The sequence below is a fragment of the Catharus ustulatus genome, chromosome 1 (genome assembly GCF_009819885.2).
Source record: "Catharus ustulatus isolate bCatUst1 chromosome 1, bCatUst1.pri.v2, whole genome shotgun sequence".
Classification (NCBI taxonomy): domain Eukaryota; kingdom Metazoa; phylum Chordata; class Aves; order Passeriformes; family Turdidae; genus Catharus; species Catharus ustulatus.
Window position 1 is genome coordinate 164,509,143 of NC_046221.1, and position 23,748 is coordinate 164,532,890.

Consider the following 23,748-nt stretch of genomic DNA (forward strand, 5'->3'; position numbering starts at 1 on the left):
CCATTGTCCCCACCATGACCCCAATCCCATTCCATGGCCCCATGTCCCCCCTGGTGTCCCTTCAAGACCCCAAACCCTGGGGTCACTCCCATGACCCCAATCCCACCCTCACAGTCCCAGGTCCCCCCTGGTGTCCCTTCAAGACCCCAAACCCTGGGGTCACTCCCATTGTCCCCCCATGACCCCAATCCCACTCCCACGGTCCCAATGCCCTCCCAGGACCCCAAATCCTGTTCCCGATCCCGTTCCCCTCCTATAGTGTCCCCCAGTGCCCCTCCCCGTCCCCTTGGTGCCCCCCAGACCCCCATCCCCGGTGTCCCCCCGGTGTCCCCTCCCCGTTACCTCCCCCCGTGGTGTCCGCGGGGTCCCGGAGCTGCTCCCCTCCCCCACCCCGGGGTCACGTGACCTCTCCAGGTTTTTTTTAGCCAGGATCGGGCCCCGAGCCAGCCCCCCCTCCCCTCCCCCACCCCGGGTATTTTTAGGGTGTCCTGCCCCACCCCCCCACCCCAGCGAGCCAGAGCAACAAAACTGGGAGTGACTGGGGGAGCACTGGGAGGGCACTGGGAGTGACTGGGAGTGACTAGGGGAGCACTGGGAGCGACTGGGAGTGACTGGGGGAGCACTGGGAGGGCACTGGGAGTGACTGGGGGAGCACTGGGAGGGCACTGGGAGTGACTGGGGGAGCACTGGGAGGGCACTGGGAGTGACTGGGAGTGACTGGGAGGGCACTGGGAGTGACTGGGAGGGCACTGGAAGTGACTGGGAAGCACTGGAGTTACTGGGAGGGTCATGGGAGCACTGGAGGGCACTGGGAATGACTGGGAGGGCAGTGGAGCGACTGGGAGGGTGCTGAGAATGACTGGGAGGGCACCGGGAGTGATTGGGAAGCACTGGGGGAGCACTGGGAAGACACTGGGAGTGACTGGGAACCACTGGGGGACCACTCAGAGTGACTGGGAGAGCACTGGGAGTGACTGGGAAGCACTGGGAGGGCACTGGGAGTGACTGGGAAACTCCGGGGGAGCACTGGGGGACCACTGGGAGTGACTGGGGGAGCACTGGGAGTGACTGGGGGAGCACTGGGGGAGCACTCAAAGTGACTGGGAGTGACTGGGAATACTGGGAGCACTGGGAGTAACTGGGGGAGCACTGGGAGGGTGCTGAGAATGACTGGGGGAGCACTCAGAGTGACTGGGAAGCACTGGGAGTGACTGGGAGTGACTGGAAGGGCACTGAGAGAGCACTGGGAGTGACTGGGAGAGCAATGGGAGTGACTGGGAAGCACTGGGGGAGCACTGGGAGTGACTGGAAGGGCACTGGGAGTGACTGGGAAGCTCTGGGAGAGCACTGGGAGTGACTAAACCCACCCTGAGACACCAAAACCTGAGCTAAACCCACCCTGAGACACCAAAACCCGACCTAATCCCACCCTGAGACACCAAAACCTGAGCTAAACCCACCCTGAGACACCAAAACCCGACCTAAACCCACCCTGAGACACCAAAACCTGAGCTAAACCCGCCCTGAGACACCAAAACCCGACCTAAACCCACCCTGAGACACCAAAACCGGACCTAAACCCACCCTGAGACACCAAAACCCGACCTAAACCCACCCTGAGACACCAAAACCTGAGCTAAACCCACCCTGAGACACCAAAACCTGAGCTAAACCCACCCTGAGACACCAAAACCCGACCTAAACCCACCCTGAGACACCAAAACCCGACCTAAACCCACCCTGAGACACCAAAACCCGACCTAAACCCACCCTGAGACACCAAAACCTGAGCTAAACCCACCCTGAGACACCAAAACCCGGCCTAAACCCACCCTGGCTCTGTTTCTAACTGGGATTTTTCCTCTATTTTTCCAGTACAGAACAGTTTTTCCCTTTTCCCTGAATCCCACACAATTCCCAGAGCTCTTCTCTTTCCATCCCAGGAAGGTTCTCCCCGTCCTGGACACACAAATTTTGGGATTTAAAACCCGACAATAATTATTATTTTCAGATTTATCTAAATCCAGGAGATTCCTTCTCATTTTTCTCTACCTGATCCTGATCCAGAGGATAAAGAGATAAAGAAACAAGAGATAAAGCAGAGGATAAAGGAATAAATTAGAGGATAAAGAAATAAGAGATAAAGCAGAAGATAAAGAGATAAAGCAGAGGATAAAGAGATAAAGGAATTGAAGATAAAGCAGAGGATAAAAGGATAAAATAGAGGATAAAAGATAAAGGAATAAGAAATAAAGAGGAGGATAAAAGGATAAAGCAGAGGATAAAGAGATAAAGCAGGGAATAAAAGGATAAAGTAGATGATAAAGAAATAAGAGATAAAGCAGAATATAAAGAAATAAAGCAGAGGATAAAAGGATAAAGCAGAGGATAAAGAGATAAAGTAGAGAATAAAGAAATAAAGAAATAAAGAAATAAAGAAATAAAGAAATAAAGAAATAAAGAAATAAGAGATGATGCAGAGGATAAAGAAATAAAGCAGAGGATAAAAGGATAAAGTAGAAGATAAAGAAATAAATAAGAAATAAAGCAGAGGATAAAGGGATAAAGCAAAGTATAAAGGGATAAAGGGATGAGGGAGTTTTTGGGGGGATCCCTGAGGGGTGTGAGGGGACCCCTGAGTGGTTTGGGGGATCCCTGGGGGGTTTTGGGGGGATCCCTGAGGGATTTTGGGGGATCCTATGAAGGATTTTGGGGGGATCCTATGAAGGATTTTGGGGGGATCCCATGAGGGGTTTCCCATGAAGGTTTTTTGGGGTATCCCATGAGGGGGTTTGGAATCCCTGAAGGGTTTGAGGGATCCCCGAGGGATTTGGGGGGGGATCCCTGAGGGGTTTGGGGGATCCCTGAGGGGTTTGGGGGGGGATCCCTGAGGGGTTTGGGGGATCCCTGAGGGGGATTTTGGGGGGCTCTGTGGCCCCTCCCTGTGCGTGGCCAGCAGGACCCCGGATCCAGAGTGGGAACAGGGAACCAGAGCCTGGAATCTGCACCTGGAGGGGTCGGGGGGGAAGGTGGGACCCCCCCAGATCCGGATCCGGGATCCCAATGGGGTCCCCCTGCTCCAGAGCCCCTCAGGATGGGAGAGGGACCCCCACGTGCTCCGGAATTCCACTGGGATTCAATTCCCAGGGAGGGGCAGGTGGGATCCCCCTGACCCCAGAACCCAAAGGAGATGGGAAATCCCATCCCCAGATCCCAAAGGAGATGGGACCCCCCCGATCCTGATCCCAGATCCCTCAGTGACACCAAACCCTGGGGACACCAAACCCTGGTGACACCAAACCCTGGGGACACCAAACCCTGGGGACACCAAACCCACGGTGACACCAAACCCTCAGTGACACCAAACCCTGAGTGACACCAAACCCTGGGGACACCAAACCCTCAGTGACACCAAACCATGGGGACACCAAACCCTGGGGACACCAAACCCTCAGTGACACCAAACCCTCAGTGACACCAAACCCTGGGTGACACCAAACCCTCAGTGACACCAAACCCTCGGTGACACCAAACCCTGGGGACACCAAACCCTCAGTGACACCAAACCCTCAGTGACACCAAACCCTGGGTGACACCAAACCCTCAGTGACACCAAACCCTCAGTGACACCAAACCCTGGTGACACCAAACCCTGGGGACACCAAACCCTCAGTGACACCAAACCCTGGGGACACCAAACCCTGGTGACACCAAACCCTCAGTGACACGAAACCCTCAGTGACACCAAACCCTGGGGACACCAAACCCTGGGGACACCAAACCCTGGGGACACCAAACCCTGGGTGACACCAAACCCTGGGGACACCAAACCCTGGGTGACACCAAACCCTGGGGACACCAAACCCTGGGGACACCAAACCCTGGGTGACACCAAACCCTCAGTGACACCAAACCCTCAGTGACACCAAACCCTCAGTGACACCAAACCCTGGGGGACACCAAACCCTGGGGACACCAAACCCTGGGGACACCAAACCCTGGGGACACCAAACCCTCAGTGACACCAAACCCTCAGTGACACCAAACCCTGGGGACACCAAACCCTGGGGACACCAAACCCTGGGGACACCAAACCCTGGGTGACACCAAACCCTGGGGACACCAAACCCTGGGTGACACCAAACCCTGGGGACACCAAACCCTCAGTGACACCAAACCCTCAGTGACACCAAACCCTGGGTGACACCAAACCCTGGGGACACCAAACCCTGGGTGACACCAAACCCTGGGGACACCAAACCCTGGGGACACCAAACCCTCGGTGACACCAAACCCTCAGTGACACCAAACCCTGGGGACACCAAACCCTGGGGACACCAAACCCTCGGTGACACCAAACCTCAGTGACACCAAACCCTGGGGACACCAAACCCTGGGTGACACCAAACCCTGGGGACACCAAACCCTGGGGACACCAAACCCTGGGGACACCAAACCCTCAGTGACACCAAACCCTGGGGACACCAAACCCTGGGGTGACACCAAACCCTGGGGACACCAAACCCTGGGTGACACCAAACCCTCAGTGACACCAAACCCTGGGTGACACCAAACCCTCAGTGACACCAAACCCTGGGTGACACCAAACCCTGGGTGACACCAAACCCTCAGTGACACCAAACCCTGGGTGACACCAAACCCTGGGGACACCAAACCCTGGTGACACCAAACCCTGGGGTGACACCAAACCCTCAGTGACACCAAACCCTGGTGACACCAAACCCTCAGTGACACCAAACCCTGGGGACACCAAACCCTGGTGACACCAAACCCTCAGTGACACCAAACCCTCAGTGACACCAAACCCTGGGTGACACCAAACCCTCAGTGACACCAAACCCTGGGGACACCAAACCCTGGGGACCCCAAACCCTCGGTGACACCAAACCCTGGGGACACCAAACCCTGGGTGACACCAAACCCTCGGTGACACCAAACCCTGGGGACACCAAACCCTGGGGACACCAAACCCTCGGTGACACCAAACCCTGGGGACACCAAACCCTGGGTGACACCAAACCCTGGGGACACCAAACCCTCGGTGACACCAAACCCTGGGTGACACCAAACCCTGGGGACACCAAACCCTCAGTGACACCAAACCCTGGGGACACCAAACCCTGGGTGACACCAAACCCTGGGGACACCAAACCCTGGGTGACACCAAACCCTGGGTGACACCAAACCCTGGGGACACCAAACCCTGGGTGACACCAAACCCTCAGTGACACCAAACCCTGGGGACACCAAACCCTCAGTGACACCAAACCCTCGGTGACACCAAACCCTGGGGACACCAAACCCTGGGTGACACCAAACCCTGGGGACACCAAACCCTGGGGTGACACCAAACCCTGGGTGACACCAAACCCTCAGTGACACCAAACCCTCAGTGACACCAAACCCTGGGTGACACCAAACCCTGGGTGACACCAAACCCTGGGGACACCAAACCCTGGGTGACACCAAACCCTGGGGACACCAAACCCTGGGTGACACCAAACCCTGGGTGACACCAAACCCTCAGTGACACCAAACCCTGGGGTGACACCAAACCCTCAGTGACACCAAACCCTGGGGACACCAAACCCTGGGTGACACCAAACCCTCAGTGACACCAAACCCTGGGGACACCAAACCCTGGGGACACCAAACCCTGGGTGACACCAAACCCTGGGGACACCAAACCCTCGGTGACACCAAACCCTGGGTGACACCAAACCCTGGGGACACCAAACCCTCAGTGACACCAAACCCTGGGGACACCAAACCCTGGGTGACACCAAACCCTGGGGACACCAAACCCTGGGTGACACTAAACCCTCAGTGACACCAACCCTGGTGACACCAAACCCTCGGTGACACCAAACCCTGGGGACACCAAACCCTCAGTGACACCAAACCCTCAGTGACACCAAACCCTGGGGACACCAAACCCTGGGTGACACCAAACCCTGGTGACACCAAACCCTCGGTGACACCAAACCCTGGGGTGACACCAAACCCTGGGTGACACCAAACCCTCAGTGACACCAAACCCTGGGGACACCAAACCCTGGGGACACCAAACCCTGGGGACACCAAACCCTGGGTGACACCAAACCCTCAGTGACACCAAACCCTGGGGTGACACCAAACCCTGGGGACACCAAACCCTGGGGACACCAAACCCTGGGGACACCAAACCCTGGGGACACCAAACCCTGGGTGACACCAAACCCTGGGTGACACCAAACCCTCAGTGACACCAAACCCTGGGGACACCAAACCCTGGGGACACCAAACCCTGGGGACACCAAACCCTCGGTGACACCAAACCCTCAGTGACACCAAACCCTGGGTGACACCAAACCCTGGGGACACCAAACCCTGGGGACCCCAAACCCTGGGACACCAAACCCTGGGGACACCAAACCCTCAGTGACACCAAACCCTGGGGACACCAAACCCTGGGGACACCAAACCCTGGGGACACCAAACCCTGGTGACACCACACCCTGGGGACACCAAACCCTGGGGACACCAAACCCTGGGGACACCACACCCTGGGGACACCAAACCCTGGGGACACCAAACCCTGGGTGACACCAAACTCTGGGGACACCAAACCCTCAGTGACACCAAACCCTGGGTGACACCAAACCCTGGGTGACACCAAACCCTGGGTGACACCAAACCCTGGGGACACCAAACCCTGGGGACACCAAACCCTCGGTGACACCAAACCCTGGGGACACCAAACCCTCAGTGACACCAAACCCTCAGTGACACCAAACCCTCAGTGACACCAAACCCTGGGTGCCACCAAACCCTCAGTGACACCAAACCCTGGGTGCCACCAAACCCTCAGTGACACCAAACCCTCAGTGACACCAAACCCTCAGTGACACCAAACCCTCAGTGACACCAAACCCTGGGGACACCAAACCCTGGGGACACCAAACCCTGGGGACACCAAACCCTCAGTGACACCAAACCCTCAGTGACACCAAACCCAGGTGACACCAAACCCCACCTGGCCAGGTGAGGTCCCAGCAGGAAATCAGAGCGGAGCAGGCAGACAGCAAAGCCAAACTCTTGAAACACACGGACTCGGGGTGGGGACAGGGGAAGGGGGGCGGTTTTGGGGTGGGATTTGGGATTTGGGGGTTTCCCCCCAGGCTGGACGGACGGACAGACGGACAGAGCCCGTCAGGAGCCCGGGCAGGCGGGACAGGGGTCAGTGCAGCCGAGGGCAGGAGCCATAAAGTGCAGCGAAGCTTCCCGGAGCTCCCGGCTCCGGCGGCGGCTCCGGAGCTCCGGGATTCCTGGGGGGGCTCCAGAGTCCAGGGGGGACATGGGGACACCGTGGGGACACCATGACACCGGGGGGACACGGCTCAGGAAGGACCAGCGGTGCTGGGGCAGGGCCGGCTCCTTTCCAAGATCTGTTCCTGGCTCCTTTCCCAGATCTTTCTTGGTTCCATTCCCAGTTCCATTCTTGGTTCCATTCCCAGTTCCATTCCCGGTTCCAGTGCTGCTTTGGTTGCCAGTCCCAGGACTGGTTCCATTCCCAGTCCCAGTACTGGTGCTGGTTTCATTCCCAGTTCCTTTCTTGGTGCCAGTCCTGGTGCTGGTTCTGTTCCCAGTCCCAATCCCAGAACTGGTTCTGTTCCCAGTTCCTTTCCTGGTGCCAGTGCCGGGACTGGTTCCATTTCCATTCCCAGTCCCAGGATTGGTTCCATTCTAGTCCCAGTCTCAGGACTGGTTCCATTTCCATTCCCAGTCCCAGTGCTGGTTCTGTTCCCAGTTCCTTTCCTGGTGCCAGTCCTGGGGCTGGTTCCATTCCCAGTCCCAGTCCCAGGACTGATTCCATTCCCAGTTCCTTTCCTGGTGCCAATCCTGGGGCTGGTTCCATTCCCAGTCCCAGTCCTGGTGCTGGTTCCATTCTAGTCCCAATCTCAGGACTGGTTCCATTTCCAGTCCTGGTGCTGGTTCTGTTCCCAGTCCCAATCCCAGGACTGGTTCTGTTCCCAGTTCCATTTCCATTCCCAGTTCCTTTCCTGGTGCCAGTCCTGGTGCTGTTTCCGTTCCCAATTCTGGCGCTGTTTCAGGATTTCACCCAGGTGCTGGTGCTGGCTCAGGATTCCAGCCTGGAATTCCAGGATTTCACTCGGGATTCCAGCCTGGAATTCCAGTTCTCTTGCTGGTTCCACTCCCAGTCCCAGTCCTGGTGCTGGTTTTCATTCCCAGTTCCTTTCCTGGTACCAGTCCCGGTGCTGGTTCGGTTCCCAGTCCCGGTGCTGGTGCCAGTTCCGTGCCCAGTCCCAATCCTGGCTGGGTTCCCAGTTCCATTCCTGGTGCCGGTTCAGTTCCCAGTCCCGGTGCTGGTTCCATTCCCAGTCCCATTCCCAGTGCTGGTTCCATTCCCAGTCCTGGTGCTGGTTCCATTCCCAGTCCCATTCCCAGTGCTGGTTTCATTCCCAGTGCTGGTCCTGGTTTGGTTCCCAGTCCCATTCCCAGTGCTGGTTCCATTCCCAGTCCCATTCCCAGTGCTGGTTTCATTCCCAGTCCCATTCCCAGTGCTGGTTTCATTCCCAGTCCATTTCCAGTCCCATTGCTGGTTCTGTTCCCGTTGCCGGTTCCGTTCCCGGTGTCTCGGATCCGGTCGGGAATCTCACATGCACATCACCTGCAGCCTGCAACGGGACAGGGATGGCTCACCTGTGTCCTGGGGCCACGCCCACCCAGCCACGCCCACTGAACAGCTCACCTGTGTCCTGGGGCCACGCCCACCAGACAGCTCACCTGTATCCTGGGGCCACGCCCACCAGACAGCTCACCTGTGTCCTGGGGCCACGCCCACACAGCCACGCCCACCGAACAGCTCACCTGTGTCCTGGGGCCACGCCCACACAGCCACACCCACCAGACAGCTCACCTGTGTCCTGTGGCCACGCCCACCAGACAGCTCACCTGTGTCCTGGGGCCACGCCCACACAGCCCCGCCCACCCAGGCCACGCCCACCCAGCCACGCCCACCCAGCCCCGCCCACCCATGCCCCGCCCTGCCCACCTGTCCCCCTCGATGCCGCCGCCCTCGGGGTCGCCGCGGCCGCCGGCGCCGGTGTCGGTGTCGCCCAGGTCCATGTCCAGCTCGGTGCCGGTGTCCGGTCGGGTGTAGGTGTAGCCGCTGCGGGGGAGGGGGCACGGCCTCAGCTGGGGCTGGGACTGGGGGGAGACCCTCGGGAAAGCCCTGGAGTTCTGGGGGATCCCACTGGGAACAGCCCTGGATTTCTGGGGGATCCCATCGGGAACACCCCTGCAGTTCTGGGGGATTCCCTTGGGAACACCCCTGGAGTTCTGGGGAATCCCCTCTGGAACAGCCCCTGAAATTTCAGGGAATCCCCTTGGGAAGGTCCCTGGAATTTCAGAGAATCCCCTTGGGAACAGCCCCTGGAATTCTGGGGGATCCCCTTGGGAACACCTCTGGAGTTCTGGGGATTCCCCTGGGAATATGCCTGGAATTCCAGGGAATCCCCTCAGGAACACCTCTGGAGTTCTCGGGAATTCCCTTAGGAACAGCCCCTAGAATTTCAGGGAATCCCCTTGGCAACAGCCCTGGAGTTCTGGGGGATTCCCTTGAGAACAGTCCTGGAATTTTGGAGAATCCCATTGGGAACAGCCCTGGCGTTCTGGTGGATCCCCTCAGGAACAGCCCCTGGAATTGTGGGGAATCCTTCTGGAAATGGTCCCTGGACTTCTGGGGAGTCTCCTTGGGAATATCCCCCAGCATTCCAAGGAATCCCCTTGGGAACACCCCCAGAATTCCAGTGAATTCCCTTGGGAATCCCCTCAGTAATCCCCTTGGGAATCCCACCAGAATTCCAGTGAATCCTCTTGGGAATATCTCTCAGGGAATTCCCCTCAGGAATAACCCCCAGAATTCCAGGGAATCCCCTTGGGAATCCCCTCAGGAATCCCCCCAGTGAATCCCCTCAGGAATATCCTGAATTCCCAGAATTCCACCCAGTGAATCCTCTCAGGAATCCCCCCAGAATTCCAGGGAATCCCCCAAGGGAATCCCCTCAGGAACAACCCCCAAAGTTCCTCGGGAATCCCCTCAGGAATAACCCCCAGAAATCCCAGAAATCCCCTCAGGAATCCCCCCAGTGAATCCCCTCAGGAATAACCCCCAGAATTCCAGGGAATCTCCCCCCGAATTCCAGGGACTCCCCCTGGCATCCCCTCAGGAATCCCCCCAAAATTCTAGGGAATCTCCTCAGGAATCCCCTCAGGAATCCCCCCAGAATTCCTGGGAATCCCCTCAGTAATCTCCCCAGGATCCCCTGGGGAATCCCCCCAGAATTCCAGTGAATTCCCCCAGGAAATCCCCTCAGGAATAACCTGCAAAATTCCAGGGAATCCACTCATGAATTCCCAGGAATCCCCTCAGGAATCCCCCCCAAAATTCTTGGGAATCTCCCCAGTGAATCCCCTCAGGCATAACCCTCAGAATTCCAGTGAATCTCCCCAGTGAATCCCCTCAGGAATCCCCCCAGGATTCCAGGGAATTTCCCCCCAAAATTCCAGGGAATCTCCCCCAGGGAATCCCCTCAGGAACAACCCCCAAAATTCCACGGAATCCCCTCAGGAATACCCAGGAATCCCCTGGGGAATCCACCCATAATTCCAGTGAATCCCCCCAGGGAATCCCCTCAGGAATCCCCCCAGGGAATCCCCTCAGGAATCCACCCAGAATTCCAGGGAATCCCCCCAGTGAATCCCCTCAGGAATAATCCCCAGAAATGTCAGGAATCCCCTCAGGAATTCCATAGGGAATCTCCCCAAAATTCCCTTGGGAATCTGCCCAGAATTCCAGAGAATCCCCTCAGGAATCCCCCCCAGGGAATCCCCACAGAAATATCCCCCAGAATTCCTGAGAATTCCCCAAGGGAATCCCCTCAGGAACAACCTGCAAAATTCCAGGGAATCCCCTCATGAATTCCAGGAATCCCCAGGAATAAACCCCAGAATCCCCTCAGGAATCCCCTCAGCAATCCCCCCAGAATCCCCTCAGGAATCCACCCAAAATTCTTGGGAATCTCCTCAGGAATCCCCTCAGGAATAACCCCCAAAATTCCATGGAACCCCCTCAGGAATTCCCAGGAACTCCTCGGAAATCCCTTCAGGAATAACCCCCAGAAATCCCAGGAATCCCCTGGGGAATCCCCCCAGAATCCCCTCAGGAATCCACCCAAAATTCTAGGGAATCTCCTCAGGAATCCCCTCATGAATCCCCCCAGAATCCCCCTGGAATTCCTGGGAATCCCCTCAGGAATCTCCACAGGAATCCCCTCAGGAATAACCCCCATAAATCCCAGGAATCCCCTGGTGGATCCCCCCCAGAATTCCCTCGGGAATCCCCCCAGAATTCCAGGGAATCTCCCTAGAATCCCCTCAGGAATCCCCCCAAAAATCCCAGGGATCCCCTCAGGAATCCCCCCATAATTCCAGTGAATCCCCCCAGTGAATCCTCTCAGGAATCCCCCCAGAATTCCAGGGAATCCCCTCGGGAATCCCCCCAGAATTCCAGGGAATCCCCTCGGGAATCCCCTCAGGAATCTCTCCAGTGAATCCTCTCATGAATTCCCCCCAGAATTCCCTCAGGGAACCCCCCCAGAATTCCCTCAGGAATCCCCCCAGAATCCCCTCAGGAATCCCCCCAGAATTCCAGGGAATCTCCCCCAGGGAATCCCCTCAGGAATGACCCCCAAAATTCCACAGAATCCCCTCAGGAATACCCAGGAATCCCCTGGGGAATCCACCCATAATTCCAGTGAATCCCCCCAGGGAATCCCCTCAGGAATCTCCTGAATTCCCAGAATTCCCCCCAGTGAACCCCCCCAGAACCCCCCCAGAATTCCGGAATTCCCTGTATTCCCGTGTCGCACCTGATGGAGCGGCAGGTGAAGAAGACGATCCTCTTGAGCCGTTTGTTGTAGAAGAAGTAGTTGAAGGACCAGAGGCTCCCGTCCTCGCCAAAGGGGTCCGACGCCAGGTCGGGGTTGTAGCTGCAGGGATTGGGGAATGCCGGGGGATTGGGAATTACAGGGGATTGGGAATTCCGGGGGATTGGGAATTACAGGGGATTGGGGAATGCCGGGGGATTGGGAATTACAGGGGATTGGGAATTCCAGGGGATTTGGGGATTCCAGGGGATTTGGGGATTCCAGGGGATTTGGGAACTCCAGAGAATTGCAGGGGATTTGGGAATTCCAGGGGATTAGGGAATTGCAGGGGATTTGGGAATTCCAGAGAATTCCAGGGAATTTGGGAATTCCAGGGGATTTGGGAATTGCAGACAATTCCAGGGGATTTGGGAATTACAGACAATTCCAGGGGATTTGGGAATTCCAGGGGATTGGGGAATTCCAGGGGATTTGGGAGTTCCCAGGGTTTGGAATTCCAGAGGATTCCAGGGGTTGGGATTTCCAGGGCATTCGGGAACTCCAGGGGATTTGGGAATTCCCAGAGTTGGGAGTTCCAAGGGTTGGGAATTTCAGAGGAGTTGGGAACTCCAGGGGTTGGGAGTTGCAAGGGTTGGGAGTTCCAGAGAATTCCAGGGGCTGGGAATTCCAGGAGATTTGGGAGTTCCAGGGGGTTGGGAGTTCCCAGGGTTTGGAATTCCAGAGGATTCCAGGCATTGGGAATTCCAGGGGCTGGGAATTCCAAAGCCGCTGGTAATTCCAAAGGGAAGGGCTAGGAGTCAATGGAAAATCCTGGAATTCCATGGAAACTCCTGGAATTCCCCAGGAAGGGGCTTGAATTCCCTGGGAAAGGCAGGAATTCCCAGGAAAAGGCTGGAATTCCCAGGAAACTCCCAGAACTCCACAGAAAATCCCAGAATTCCAAGGAAAATCCTAGAATTCACCAGAAAAGGGCCGGAATTCCATAGAAACTCCTAGAATTCCCAGGACAATTCCAGAATTCCATGGAAACTCATGGAATTCCATGGAAAAGTCCAGGATTCCCAGGAAATATCCATGGAGTTTCTCCTGGAAAGTCCTGGAATCCCATGGAAACGCCCAGAATCCCATGGGAAATCCCAGAATTCCTTGGAAAATCCTGGAAATTCCCAGGAAATGGCTGGAATTCCATGGAAACTCCTGGAATCCTGTGGAAAATCCCAGAATTCCTCAGGAAAAGGCCAGAATTTCCAGGAAGATTCCGGAATTCCATGGAAACTCCTGGAATTCCCAGAAAGCTCCCAGAATCCCATGGAAAGTCCCGGAATTCCCAGGAAAACCCTGTAATTCCCAGGAAATTCCCAGAATCCCATGGAAAGTCCTGTAATTCCCAGGAAACTCCCAGAATCCCATGGAATCTCCCAGAATCCCATGGAATATCCCAGCATTCCCATGAAATCCCAGAACTCCATGGAATCTCCCAGCATTCCCATGAAATCCCGGAATCCCCGCACCTGTAGATGTCGCACTCGCTCAGGCAGATCTCCTCGTCCACGGCGTCCCACAGCAGCGGCTTCAGCGCCTTGAAATCCTCGCGCACGGCCGAGAACAGGCTGCAGTTCACCGCGTTCACCACCTGGAAAAACGGGGAAAAATATGGGAAAATATGGGATTGGGCTGCAGTTCACCGCGTTCACCACCTGGGATAAAAACAGGATTGGGGATTTGGGATTTGGGATATGGGATTGGGCTGCAGTTCACCGCGTTCACCACCTGGGAAATGGGATAAAACGGGAAATTTGGGATTGGGATATGGGATTGGGCTGCAGTTCACTGCGTTCACCACCTGGGAAAAACAGGGAAAATATGGGAAAATATGGGATTGGGGATATGGGATCAGGGATATGGGATTGGGGAATTGGGGATTGGGCTGCAGTTCACCGCGTTCACCACCTGAGAAAAACAGGGAAAAACGGGATAAATATGGGATTTGGGGTTTGGGATATGGGATTGGGGATCGGGGATTGGGCTGCAGTTCACCGCGTTCACCACCTGGGATAACGGGGAAAAATATGGGATTGGGGATATGGGATTGGGGTTTGGGACTGGGCTGCAGTTCACCACGTTCACCACCTGGGAAATGGGATAAAACCAGGGGAAAATATGGGATTTGGGGTTTGGGATCGGGGATATGGGATTGGGGTTTGGGGATTGGGGAATTGGGGTTTGGGATATGGGATTGGGCTGCAGTTCACCGCGTTCACCACCTGGGATAACGGGGAAAATATGGGATTGGGGATTGGGATTTGGGGTTTGGGATTGGGGATATGGGATTGGGGATTGGGATCAGGGATATGGGATTGGGCTGCAGTTCACCGCGTTCACCACCTGGAAAAACGGGATAAAACCAGGGCAAAATGTGGGATTTGGGGTTTGGGGAATTGGGATATGGGACTGGGCTGCAGTTCACCGCGTTCACCACCTGGAATAACGGGGAAAAAACGGGGGAAAATATGGGATTGGGATTTGGGATTGGGGAATTGGGGATTGGGCTGCAGTTCACCGCGTTCACCACCTGGGAAAAGGGGGAAAAATATGGGATTTGGGATTGGGATTGGGGAATTGGGGATTGGGCTGCAGTTCACCGCGTTCACCACCTGGAAAACCAGGGGAAATATGGGATTGGGGAATTGGGGATTGGGCTGCAGTTCACCGCGTTCACCACCTGGGAAAACGGGGAAAATATGGGAAAATATGGGATTGGGGATAGGGGATATGGGATTGGGGTTGGGCTGCAGTTCACCGCGTTCACCACCTGGAATAAAACACGATTTGGGATTTGGGATATGGGATTGGGCTGCAGTTCACCGCGTTCACCACCTGGAAAAAATGGGATAAAACCAGGGGAAAATATGGGATTGGGGATAGGGAATATGGGATATGGGATCAGGGATATGGGATCAGGGATATGGGATTGGGCTGCAGTTCACCGCGTTCACCACCTGGGATAAAACGGGGGAAAAATATGGGATTGGGATTGGGGAATTGGGATCGGGGTTTGGGATTGGGCTGCAGTTCACCGCGTTCACCACCTGGGATAACGGGGAAAATATGGGAAAATATGGGATTGGGGATTGGGGAATTGGGATTGGGGATTGGGGTTTGGGATTGGGGATTGGGCTGCAGTTCACCGCGTTCACCACCTGGGATAATGGGATAAAACCAGGGGAAAATATGGGATTGGGAATTGGAATTGGGGAATTGGGGATTGGGCTGCAGTTCACCGCGTTCACCACCTGGAAAATGGGGGAAAATATGGGATTGGGATATGGGATTGGGATATGGGATTGGGCTGCAGTTCACCGCGTTCACCACCTGGAAAAATGGGGAAAATATGGGATTTGGGATTGGGATTTGGGGTTTGGGATTGGGGATATGGGATCAGGGACTGGGATTGGGCTGCAGTTCACCGCGTTCACCACCTGGAAAAACAGGATTTGGGATTTGGGATTGGGGATATGGGATTGGGCTGCAGTTCACCACGTTCACCACCTGGAAAAATGGGATAAAACCAGGGGAAAATATGGGATTTGGGGTTTGGGGAATTGGGATCAGGGATATGGGATTGGGCTGCAGTTCACCGCGTTCACCACCTGGGACAACGGGGAAAATATGGGATTGGGATATGGGATCAGGGATATGGGATTGGGATATGGGACTGGGCTGCAGTTCACCGCGTTCACTACCTGGGATAAATGGGATAAACGGGAAAAATATGGGATATGGGATCGGGGATATGGGATTGGGCTGCAGTTCACCCGTTTACCACCTGGAAAAACAGGGACAAAACCAGGGAAAAATATGGGATTTGGGATATGGGATCAGGGATGTGGGATTGGGCTGCAGTTCACCACGTTCACCACCTGGGATAAACGGGAAAATATGGGAAAATATGCGATTGGGGAATTGGGATTGGGGATTGGGATATGGGATCGGGGATTGGCCTGCAGTTCACCGCGTTCACCACCTGGGATAATGGGATAAAACCAGGGGAAAATATGGGATTGGGAATTGGAATTGGGGAATTGGGGATTGGGCTGCAGTTCACCGCGTTCACCACCTGGGATAAACGGGGAAATATGGGATTGGGGATTGGGATATGGGATTGGGGATTGGGCTGCAGTTCACAGCATTCACCACCTGGAACAACGGGGAAAAATATGGGAAAATATGGGATTGGGGATTGGGGTTTGGGATATGGGACTGGGCTGCAGTTCACTGCATTCACCACGTGCAACAGGGGATTGGGATTTGGGATTGGGGATTTGGGATCTGGGATTTGGGGTTTGGGATTTGGGGTATACTTCACTACATTCAACACCAGCACCGGGGGGAGATTTGGGGTTTGGGATTTGGAGTGTGGAGGATTTGGGGTTTGGGATTGGGATTTGGGTGTGGGATGGGAGATGTGGGATTTGGATGTGGGATTAGGGATTTGGGTTGTGGGATTGGAGTTTGGGATGTGGGACACGGGAATGGGAACAGGGACAGAGGAACGGGAGTGGGGCTGGCCTGGGATCCCTCCCCATCCCATCCCAGTGACTCCCAGTGCTCACCCAGTTCAGGCTGGGCTCCTTGCTGAACTCGTGGCTCTCCCAGTCCCATCCCAGTTTATCCCAGTCCATCCCAGTCCCATCCCAGTATATCCCACTCCCATCCCAGTTTATTGCAGTCCCTCCCAGTCCCATCCCAGTCCATCCCAGTCCCATCCCAGTCCATCCCAGTCCCATCCCAGTCCCATCCCAGTCCCTCCCAGTCCATCCCAGTATATCCCAGTCCCATCCCAGTTTATTGCAGTCCCATCCCAGTCCCTCCCAGTCCCTCCCAGTACTCACCCAGTTCAGGCTGGGCTCCTTGCTGAACTCGTGGCTCTCCCAGTCCCATCCCAGTTTATCCCAGTCCCTCCCAGTGCTCACCCAGTTCAGGCTGGGCTCCTTGCTGAACTCGTGGCTCTTGGCGGCGCTGAAGTCGTAGTCGGGCCGGAAGGCCTCGTTCAGGGTGGCGATCAGGTAGAACAGCGTCTTGCGGCTGCACGTGTCACTGAGGGGACTGTCCTCGTCACCAGGGTGTCCCCTCCCCTGTCTGGGACACAAACTGGTGTCACTGTGTCACTGTGTCACTGAGGGGACTGTCCTCGTCACCGGGGTGTCCCCTCCCCTGCCTGAGGGACAAACTGGTGTCACTGTGTCACTGTGTCACTGAGGGGACTGTCCTCGTCACCGGGGTGTCCCCTGCCCTGTCTGAGGGACAAACTGGTGTCACTGTGTCACTGTGTCACTGAGGGGACTGTCCTCGTCACCGGGGTGTCCCCTCCCCTGTCTGAGGGACAAACTGGTGTCACTGTGTCACTGTGTCACTGAGGGGACTGTCCTCGTCACCAGGGTGTCCCCTGCCCTGTCTGGGACACAAACTGGTGTCACTGGTGTCACTGTGTCACTGAGGGGACTGTCCTCGTCACCAGGGTGTCCCCTCCCCTGTCTGGGACACAAACTGGTGTCACTGGTGTCACTGTGTCACTGTGTCACTGAGGGGACTGTCCTCGTCACCAGGGTGTCCCCTCCCCTGTCTGGGACACAAACTGGTGTCACTGTGTCACTGTGTCACTGAGGGGACTGTCCTCGTCACCAGGGTGTCCCCTGCCCTGTCTGGGACACAAACTGGTGTCACTGTGTCACTGTGTCACTGAGGGGACTGTCCTCGTCACCGGGGTGTCCCCTCCCCTGCCTGGGACACAAACTGGTGTCACTGGTGTCACTGTGTCACTGTGTCACTGAGGGGACTGTCCTCGTCACCAGGGTGTCCCCTCCCCTGTCTGGGACACAAACTGGTGTCACTGTGTCACTGAGGGGACTGTCCTCGTCACCGGGGTGTCCCCTCCCCTGTCTGAGGGACAAACTGGTGTCACTGTGTCACTGAGGGGACTGTCCTCGTCACCAGGGTGTCCCCTCCCCTGTCTGGGACACAAACTGGTGTCACTGTGTCACTGTGTCACTGAGGGGACTGTCCTCGTCACCAGGGTGTCCCCTCCCCTGAGGGACAAACTGGTGTCACTGGTGTCACTGATGTCACTGTGTCACTGAGGGGACTGTCCTCGTCACCAGGGTGTCCCCTCCCCTGCCTGGGACACAAACTGGTGTCACTGTGTCACTGTGTCACTGAGGGGACTGTCCTCGTCACCAGGGTGTCCCCTCCCATCACTCCCATCACTCCCAGTGCCCATTCCCATCACTCCCAGTGCCCATTCCCATCACTCCCATCACTCCCAGTGCCCATTCCCATCACTCCCAGTGCCCATTCCCATCACTCCCAGTGCTCCCAGTGCCCATTCCCATCACTCCCAGTGCCCATTCCCATCACTCCCAGTGCCCATTCCCATCACTCCCAGTGCCCATTCCCATCACTCCCATCACTCCCAGTGCCCATTCCCATCACTCCCATCACTCCCAGTGCCCATTCCCATCACTCCCAGTGCCCATTCCCATCACTCCCAGTGCCCATTCCCATCACTCCCATCACTCCCAGTGCCCATTCCCATCACTCCCATCACTCCCAGTGCCCATTCCCATCACTCCCAGTGCCCATTCCCATCACTCCCATCACTCCCAGTGCCCTGTCCCATCACTCCCAGTGCTCCCAGTGCCCATTCCCATCACTCCCATCACTCCCAGTGCCCATTCCCATCACTCCCAGTGCTCCCAGTGCCCATTCCCATCACTCCCATCACTCCCAGTGCTCCCAGTACCTCCCAGTGCCCACCCCCCCGGTCTGGGGAGGGGACAGTGCCTCCAGGGCGTGGGGCTGTCCCTCCTGGCAGAACTGCTTGAAGAGCTGCTTGTCAATGCCTGCCAGCTTGCACGAGTAGCTCTCGATCCTGGGACACAGAAAAATGGGAAAAATGAGTGAGAAATACGGGAAAAATGGGGGAAAACGTGGGGAAAAAATGGAGAAAAAAGTGGGAAAAAAGTCGGGAAAATGTGGGGAAAATGTGGGGAAAAAGTGAAGAAAAGAACTGAAGAAAAAAAGAAAAAAGTGGAAAAAAGTCAGAAAAAAGTGGGAAAAATGATGGGGGGAAAAGTGGAAAAAGTAGTGGAAAAAAAGAGGGAAAAAAGTGGGGAAAAAAGTTGGAAAAGGGGGGGGAAGTGGGAAAACGGGGAAAAAAGTGGGGAAAAACGTGTGGGAAAAAGCGAGGAAAAAGTGAGGAAAAAAGGGAAAAAAGAGGGAAAAAAATGGAAAAAAAGAGGAAAAAAAGTGGTGGGAAAGTGAGGAAAAAAGTGGAAAAAAGTGGAAAAAAGTGGAAAAAAGTGGAAAAAAGTGGAAAAAAGTGGAAAAAAGTGGAAAAAAGTGGAAAAAAGTGGAAAAAGTGGAAAAAGTGGAAAAAAGTGGAAAAAAGTGGAAAAAGTGGAAAAAGTGGAAAAAAGTGGAAAAAAGTGGAAAAAAGTGGAAAAAAGGGGGAAAAAAGGGGAAAAAAGGGGAAAAAAGGGGAAAAAAGGGGAAAAAATGTGGAAAAATGTGGAAAATAAGTGGAAAATAAGTGGAAAATAAGTGGAAAAAAAGTGGAAAAAAAGTGGAAAAAAAGTGGAAAAAATGGGAAAAAAGGAAAAAAAGGAAAAAATAGGAAAAAAAGGAAAAAAAGGAAAAAAGGGAAAAAAAGGAAAAAACAAGGAAAAAAGGGAAATAAGGGACGAAAGGGAAAAAAAGGGGAAAAAGGGGAAAAAGGGGAAAAAATGGGAAAAAATGGGAAAAAAGGAAAAAAAGGAAAAAAAAAGGAAAAAAAAGGAAAAAAAAAAGGAAAAAAGGGAAAAAAAGGGAAAAAAGGAGAAAAAAAGGGGGAATCAGTGGGAAAAATGTGGGAAAAATGGGGGGAAAATGGGGGGAAAATGGGGGGAAAATGGGGGGAAAATGGGGGGAAAATGGGGGGAAAATGGGGGAAAAATGAGGGAAAAATGAGGGAAAAAATGAGGGAAAAAAGTGGAAAAAAAGTGGGGAATTCCCATTCCACTTATCTCAAATTTTCCTCTCATTCTTGGATTCCTCATCCCAAATTTTCCCCCTAATTCTGGGATTCCTTATCCCAAATTTCCCCTCATTCATTCCAGAAAATTCCAGGAATTCTGGATCAGCTCCCAGGGAACCCCCCTGAACACTGCTGGAGCTGGGACAAACTGGGACAAACTGGGACAAACTGGGACAGGTGGATCTTGCCTCCAAAATCCAAATAAAATAAAATAAAATAAAATAAAACAAGATGAAACAAAACAAGATAAAATACAACAAAATAAAATAAGATAAAGTAAAAATAAAATAAAATAAATAAAATAATAGAGCATAGTGTAAAACAAGATAAAATAAGATGAAATAAAGTAAAAATAAAATAAGGTAAGGCAAGATAAAATAAAAATAAAATAAAACACAATAAAATTAAATTAAAATTAAATAATAAAAAATAAAATAAGAAAAAATAAGACAAATCAAAATGAAATAAAAAAGGTAAGATAAAATAAAAATAAAATAAAATGCAATAAAGTAAAATAAAAATTAAATAATAAAACATAAAATAAGATAAAACAAAACAAGGTAGGGTGAGATCAAATAAAATAAAAATAAACTAGAGTAAAAATAAAATAAAACAATAAAATAAAAGAAAATTAGATTAAATTAAAATAATATAACACAGAATAAGACAAAATACAATGAAATAAGGTAAAAATAAAAAATAAAAATAAAATAAAATAACAATAAAAATAAAATTAAAATTAAAATAAAATAAAATATAAATAAAATACAATGAATCCCCAAGGCAGCTCCAAGCCCCTCGGTTCCCCCAGAATTCCAAACCCTGCCCCAACATTCCCAGGAAATGGGATAAAAATGGGATAAAAACGGGATAAAAATGGGATAAAAACCAGGATTGAGAGCAGGACAGGGGGCTCAGATCCAGTCAGGAGTTGGGATAATTCCAGGATAATTCCAGGATAATTCCAGGACAATTCCAGGACAATTCCAGGACAATTCCAGGATAATTCCAGAATCCCAGAGATTCTCCAGGGCACAATTCCCACATTCCAGGACCTTTTCCCAGGACAGAATTCCCAAATTCCTGGAGCTTTTCCAGGAGCAGAATTCCCAAATTCTCACAACTTTTCCAGGCACAGAATTCCCAAATTCCCAGAGTTTTTCCTGGGCCAGAATTCACAAATTCCCAGAACTTTTCCAGGGGCAGAATTCCCCAATTTCCAGAATTCCTGGAGCTTTTCCAGGTCCAGAATTCCCAGGGCTCTTCTAGGGCCAGAATTCCCAGATTCCCAGAGCTTTTCCTGGTCTAGAATTCCCAGGATCCCAGGGCTTTTCCAGGGACAGAATTCCCAGATTCCTGGGCCACAATTCCAAGATTCCTGGGATCCCAGAACTTTTCCCAGGTCAGAATTCCTGGAGCTTTTCCAGGAGCGGAATTCCCAGATTCTCACAACTTTTCCAGGCACAGAGTTCCCAAATTCCCAGAGTTTTTCCAGGGTCAGAATCCCCCAATTTCCAGAATTCCTGGAGCTCTTCCAGGCCCAGAATTCTCAGAGCTTTTCCAGGCCCAGAACTCCCAGATTCTCACAACTTTTCTAGGCACAGAATTCCCAGATTCCTGGGCCAGAATTCCCAGATTCCTGGGCCAGAATTCCCAGATTCCTGGCCCAGGATTCCTGGGATTCCTGGAGCTTTTCCTGGCCCAGAATTCCCAGATTCTCACAACTTTTCTGGACCAGAATTCCCACATTTTTCAGACCTTTTTCTGGGGCAGAATTCCCAGATTTCCGGAGCTTTTCCTGGTCCAGAATTCTCAGGATCCCAGAACTTTTCCCAGGCCAGAATTCCTGGAGCTTCCAGGAGCAGAATTCCCAGATTCTCACAACTTTTTCCAGGCACAGAATTCCCAAATTCCCAGAGCTTTTCCTGGGCCAGAATTCCCAAATTCCCAGAGTTTTTCCAGGGGCAGAATTCCCCAATTTCCCGAATTCCTGGAGCTTTTCCAGGGCCAGAATTCCCAGAGCTTTTCCAGGCCCAGAATTCCCAGAGCTTTTCCAGGGCCAGAATTCCCAGATTCTCACAGCTTTTTCTGGCCCAGAATTCCCAGATTTTTCACAACTTTTCTAGGCACAGAATTCCCAGATTCCTGGGCCAGAATTCCCAGACTTTTCAGTACTTTTCCAGGAGCAGAATTCCCAGATTCTCACAACTTTTCCTGGTCCAGAATTCCCAGATTCCTGGCCCAGAATTCCCAGGTTCCTGGGGCTCTTTCAGGAGCAGAGTTCCCAGATTCTCACAACTTTTCCAGGCCTAGAATTCTCAGATTTTTCAGAAGTTTTCCTGGTCCAGAATTCCCAGATTCCCAAGGCAGAATTCCTGGGATTCTGGAGCTTTTTCTGGACGAGAATTCCCAGATTCTCACAACTTTTTCTGGGCCAGATTTCTAATTTTTTAGAACTTTTTCCAGGCCCAGAATCCCCATATTCCCGGAGCTTTTCCAGGCCAGAATTCCCAGATTTTTCAGAACTTTTTCTGGGACAGAATTCCCAGATTTTTCAGAACTTTTCCAGCCCAGAATTCCCAGCCTTCCCTCGCCCACCTGCCGATGATGTGCGCGTCTCCCGTCTCCACGGTGAGCTGGGAGTTGATGGCCTCGAAGCTGGAATTCTCCAGCAGCTTCATCCTCCCGGGGCGGCTCCCGGGGCGATCCCCGGCGCGATTCCCAGCAGAATTCCCGGTGCGGTGGCTGCTCCCCACAGAAAAACGGGAGAGGTGAGCGAGGGGAATTTCCAGAGGGAAAAAAGCGGAAAAACGGGAAGGGAGAGGGGAAGAAGCGGCACCGCAAAGGGGGAAATGGCGACAGCGGCAGGGGGAGAAGCAGAGACGGAGGAGGAAGAGGGAGAGGAGGAAAAAGAGGAGGAGAAGGAGGGAGAAAGAGAAAGAAAAAGAGAAAAAGGAGGAAGAAAAACAGAAAAAGCGGAAAAGTCTCCCCCGCTCCCGGAAGCCGCCACAGGAAGTGCCGTCCCGGCATGCCCCGCGCCGCGCATAGCGGCGACGCACTGACGGACTACAGCTCCCGGCATGCCCCGCGCCGCGCATAGCAGCGACGCACTGACGGACTACAGCTCCCGGCATGCCCCGCGCCGCGCATAGCACCGACGCACTGGCGGACTACAGCTCCCGGCATGCCCCGCGCGGGCGGCACGGCCCCACTATTGCTGGACTACTGCTCCCATGCTGCCCCGCGGCTGCGCGCGGTGCCAGGCCGCGCCTGGGCGGCGCGGGGCGCGCTGGGAGATGTAGTCCGCGCGGCTTCTGGGCGCGCAGGGGAGGGGGCGGCGGGCTGCGCGGGCTTACCGGCGCGTCCTGCTCCCTATCGGTGCCTCCTCGCTGTGGCAGCGCCTTCAAGCTCGGGGCGCGTGTAAAGGGAGGCGTCTCCGGGGAAAGCTCGAGGAGGGCGAGTGTGCCGCGGCCGCCGTCCGCCGTCTGGCGCCGGCCCACCGGGCTTCCGCCCACCTCGACATGTCCCCGAGTGCTCGGGACGGCGGGAGCGGCTGAGCGAGATCCTGGGAGTCCCCCGGAGCGAGCGGGCGAGCGGGCGACCTTCTCCTGCGGCACCGGACGGCAACAGCGGCGGCACCGCCCCGCTCGCGCCCGCCCCGCCTGAGCGGCGCCCGCGGCCCGCGATCCCATTGGTGACAACACC

At 54.1% G+C, this 23,748-nt stretch overlaps 2 protein-coding genes across 2 annotated transcripts in view; both read right to left on the minus strand.

Moving 5' to 3' along the window:
- Nucleotides 1-23,748, minus strand: part of LOC116994948 (erythroblast NAD(P)(+)--arginine ADP-ribosyltransferase-like) — a 268,873-nt gene that overhangs the window by 14,021 nt on the left and 231,104 nt on the right. The window lies entirely within an intron of this gene.
- Nucleotides 7,167-23,693, minus strand: LOC116994880 (repressor of RNA polymerase III transcription MAF1 homolog). Its single transcript, XM_033056833.1, has 8 exons — nucleotides 23,400-23,693; nucleotides 22,642-22,788; nucleotides 18,772-18,900; nucleotides 16,946-17,111; nucleotides 13,484-13,605; nucleotides 11,955-12,074; nucleotides 9,077-9,193; nucleotides 7,167-8,699 (listed from the first exon to the last, which is right to left on the minus strand). Exons 2-8 carry the CDS (start codon nucleotides 22,722-22,724, stop codon nucleotides 8,678-8,680), a joined length of 759 nt encoding a protein of 252 aa, XP_032912724.1. The 5' UTR covers nucleotides 22,725-22,788; nucleotides 23,400-23,693; the 3' UTR covers nucleotides 7,167-8,677.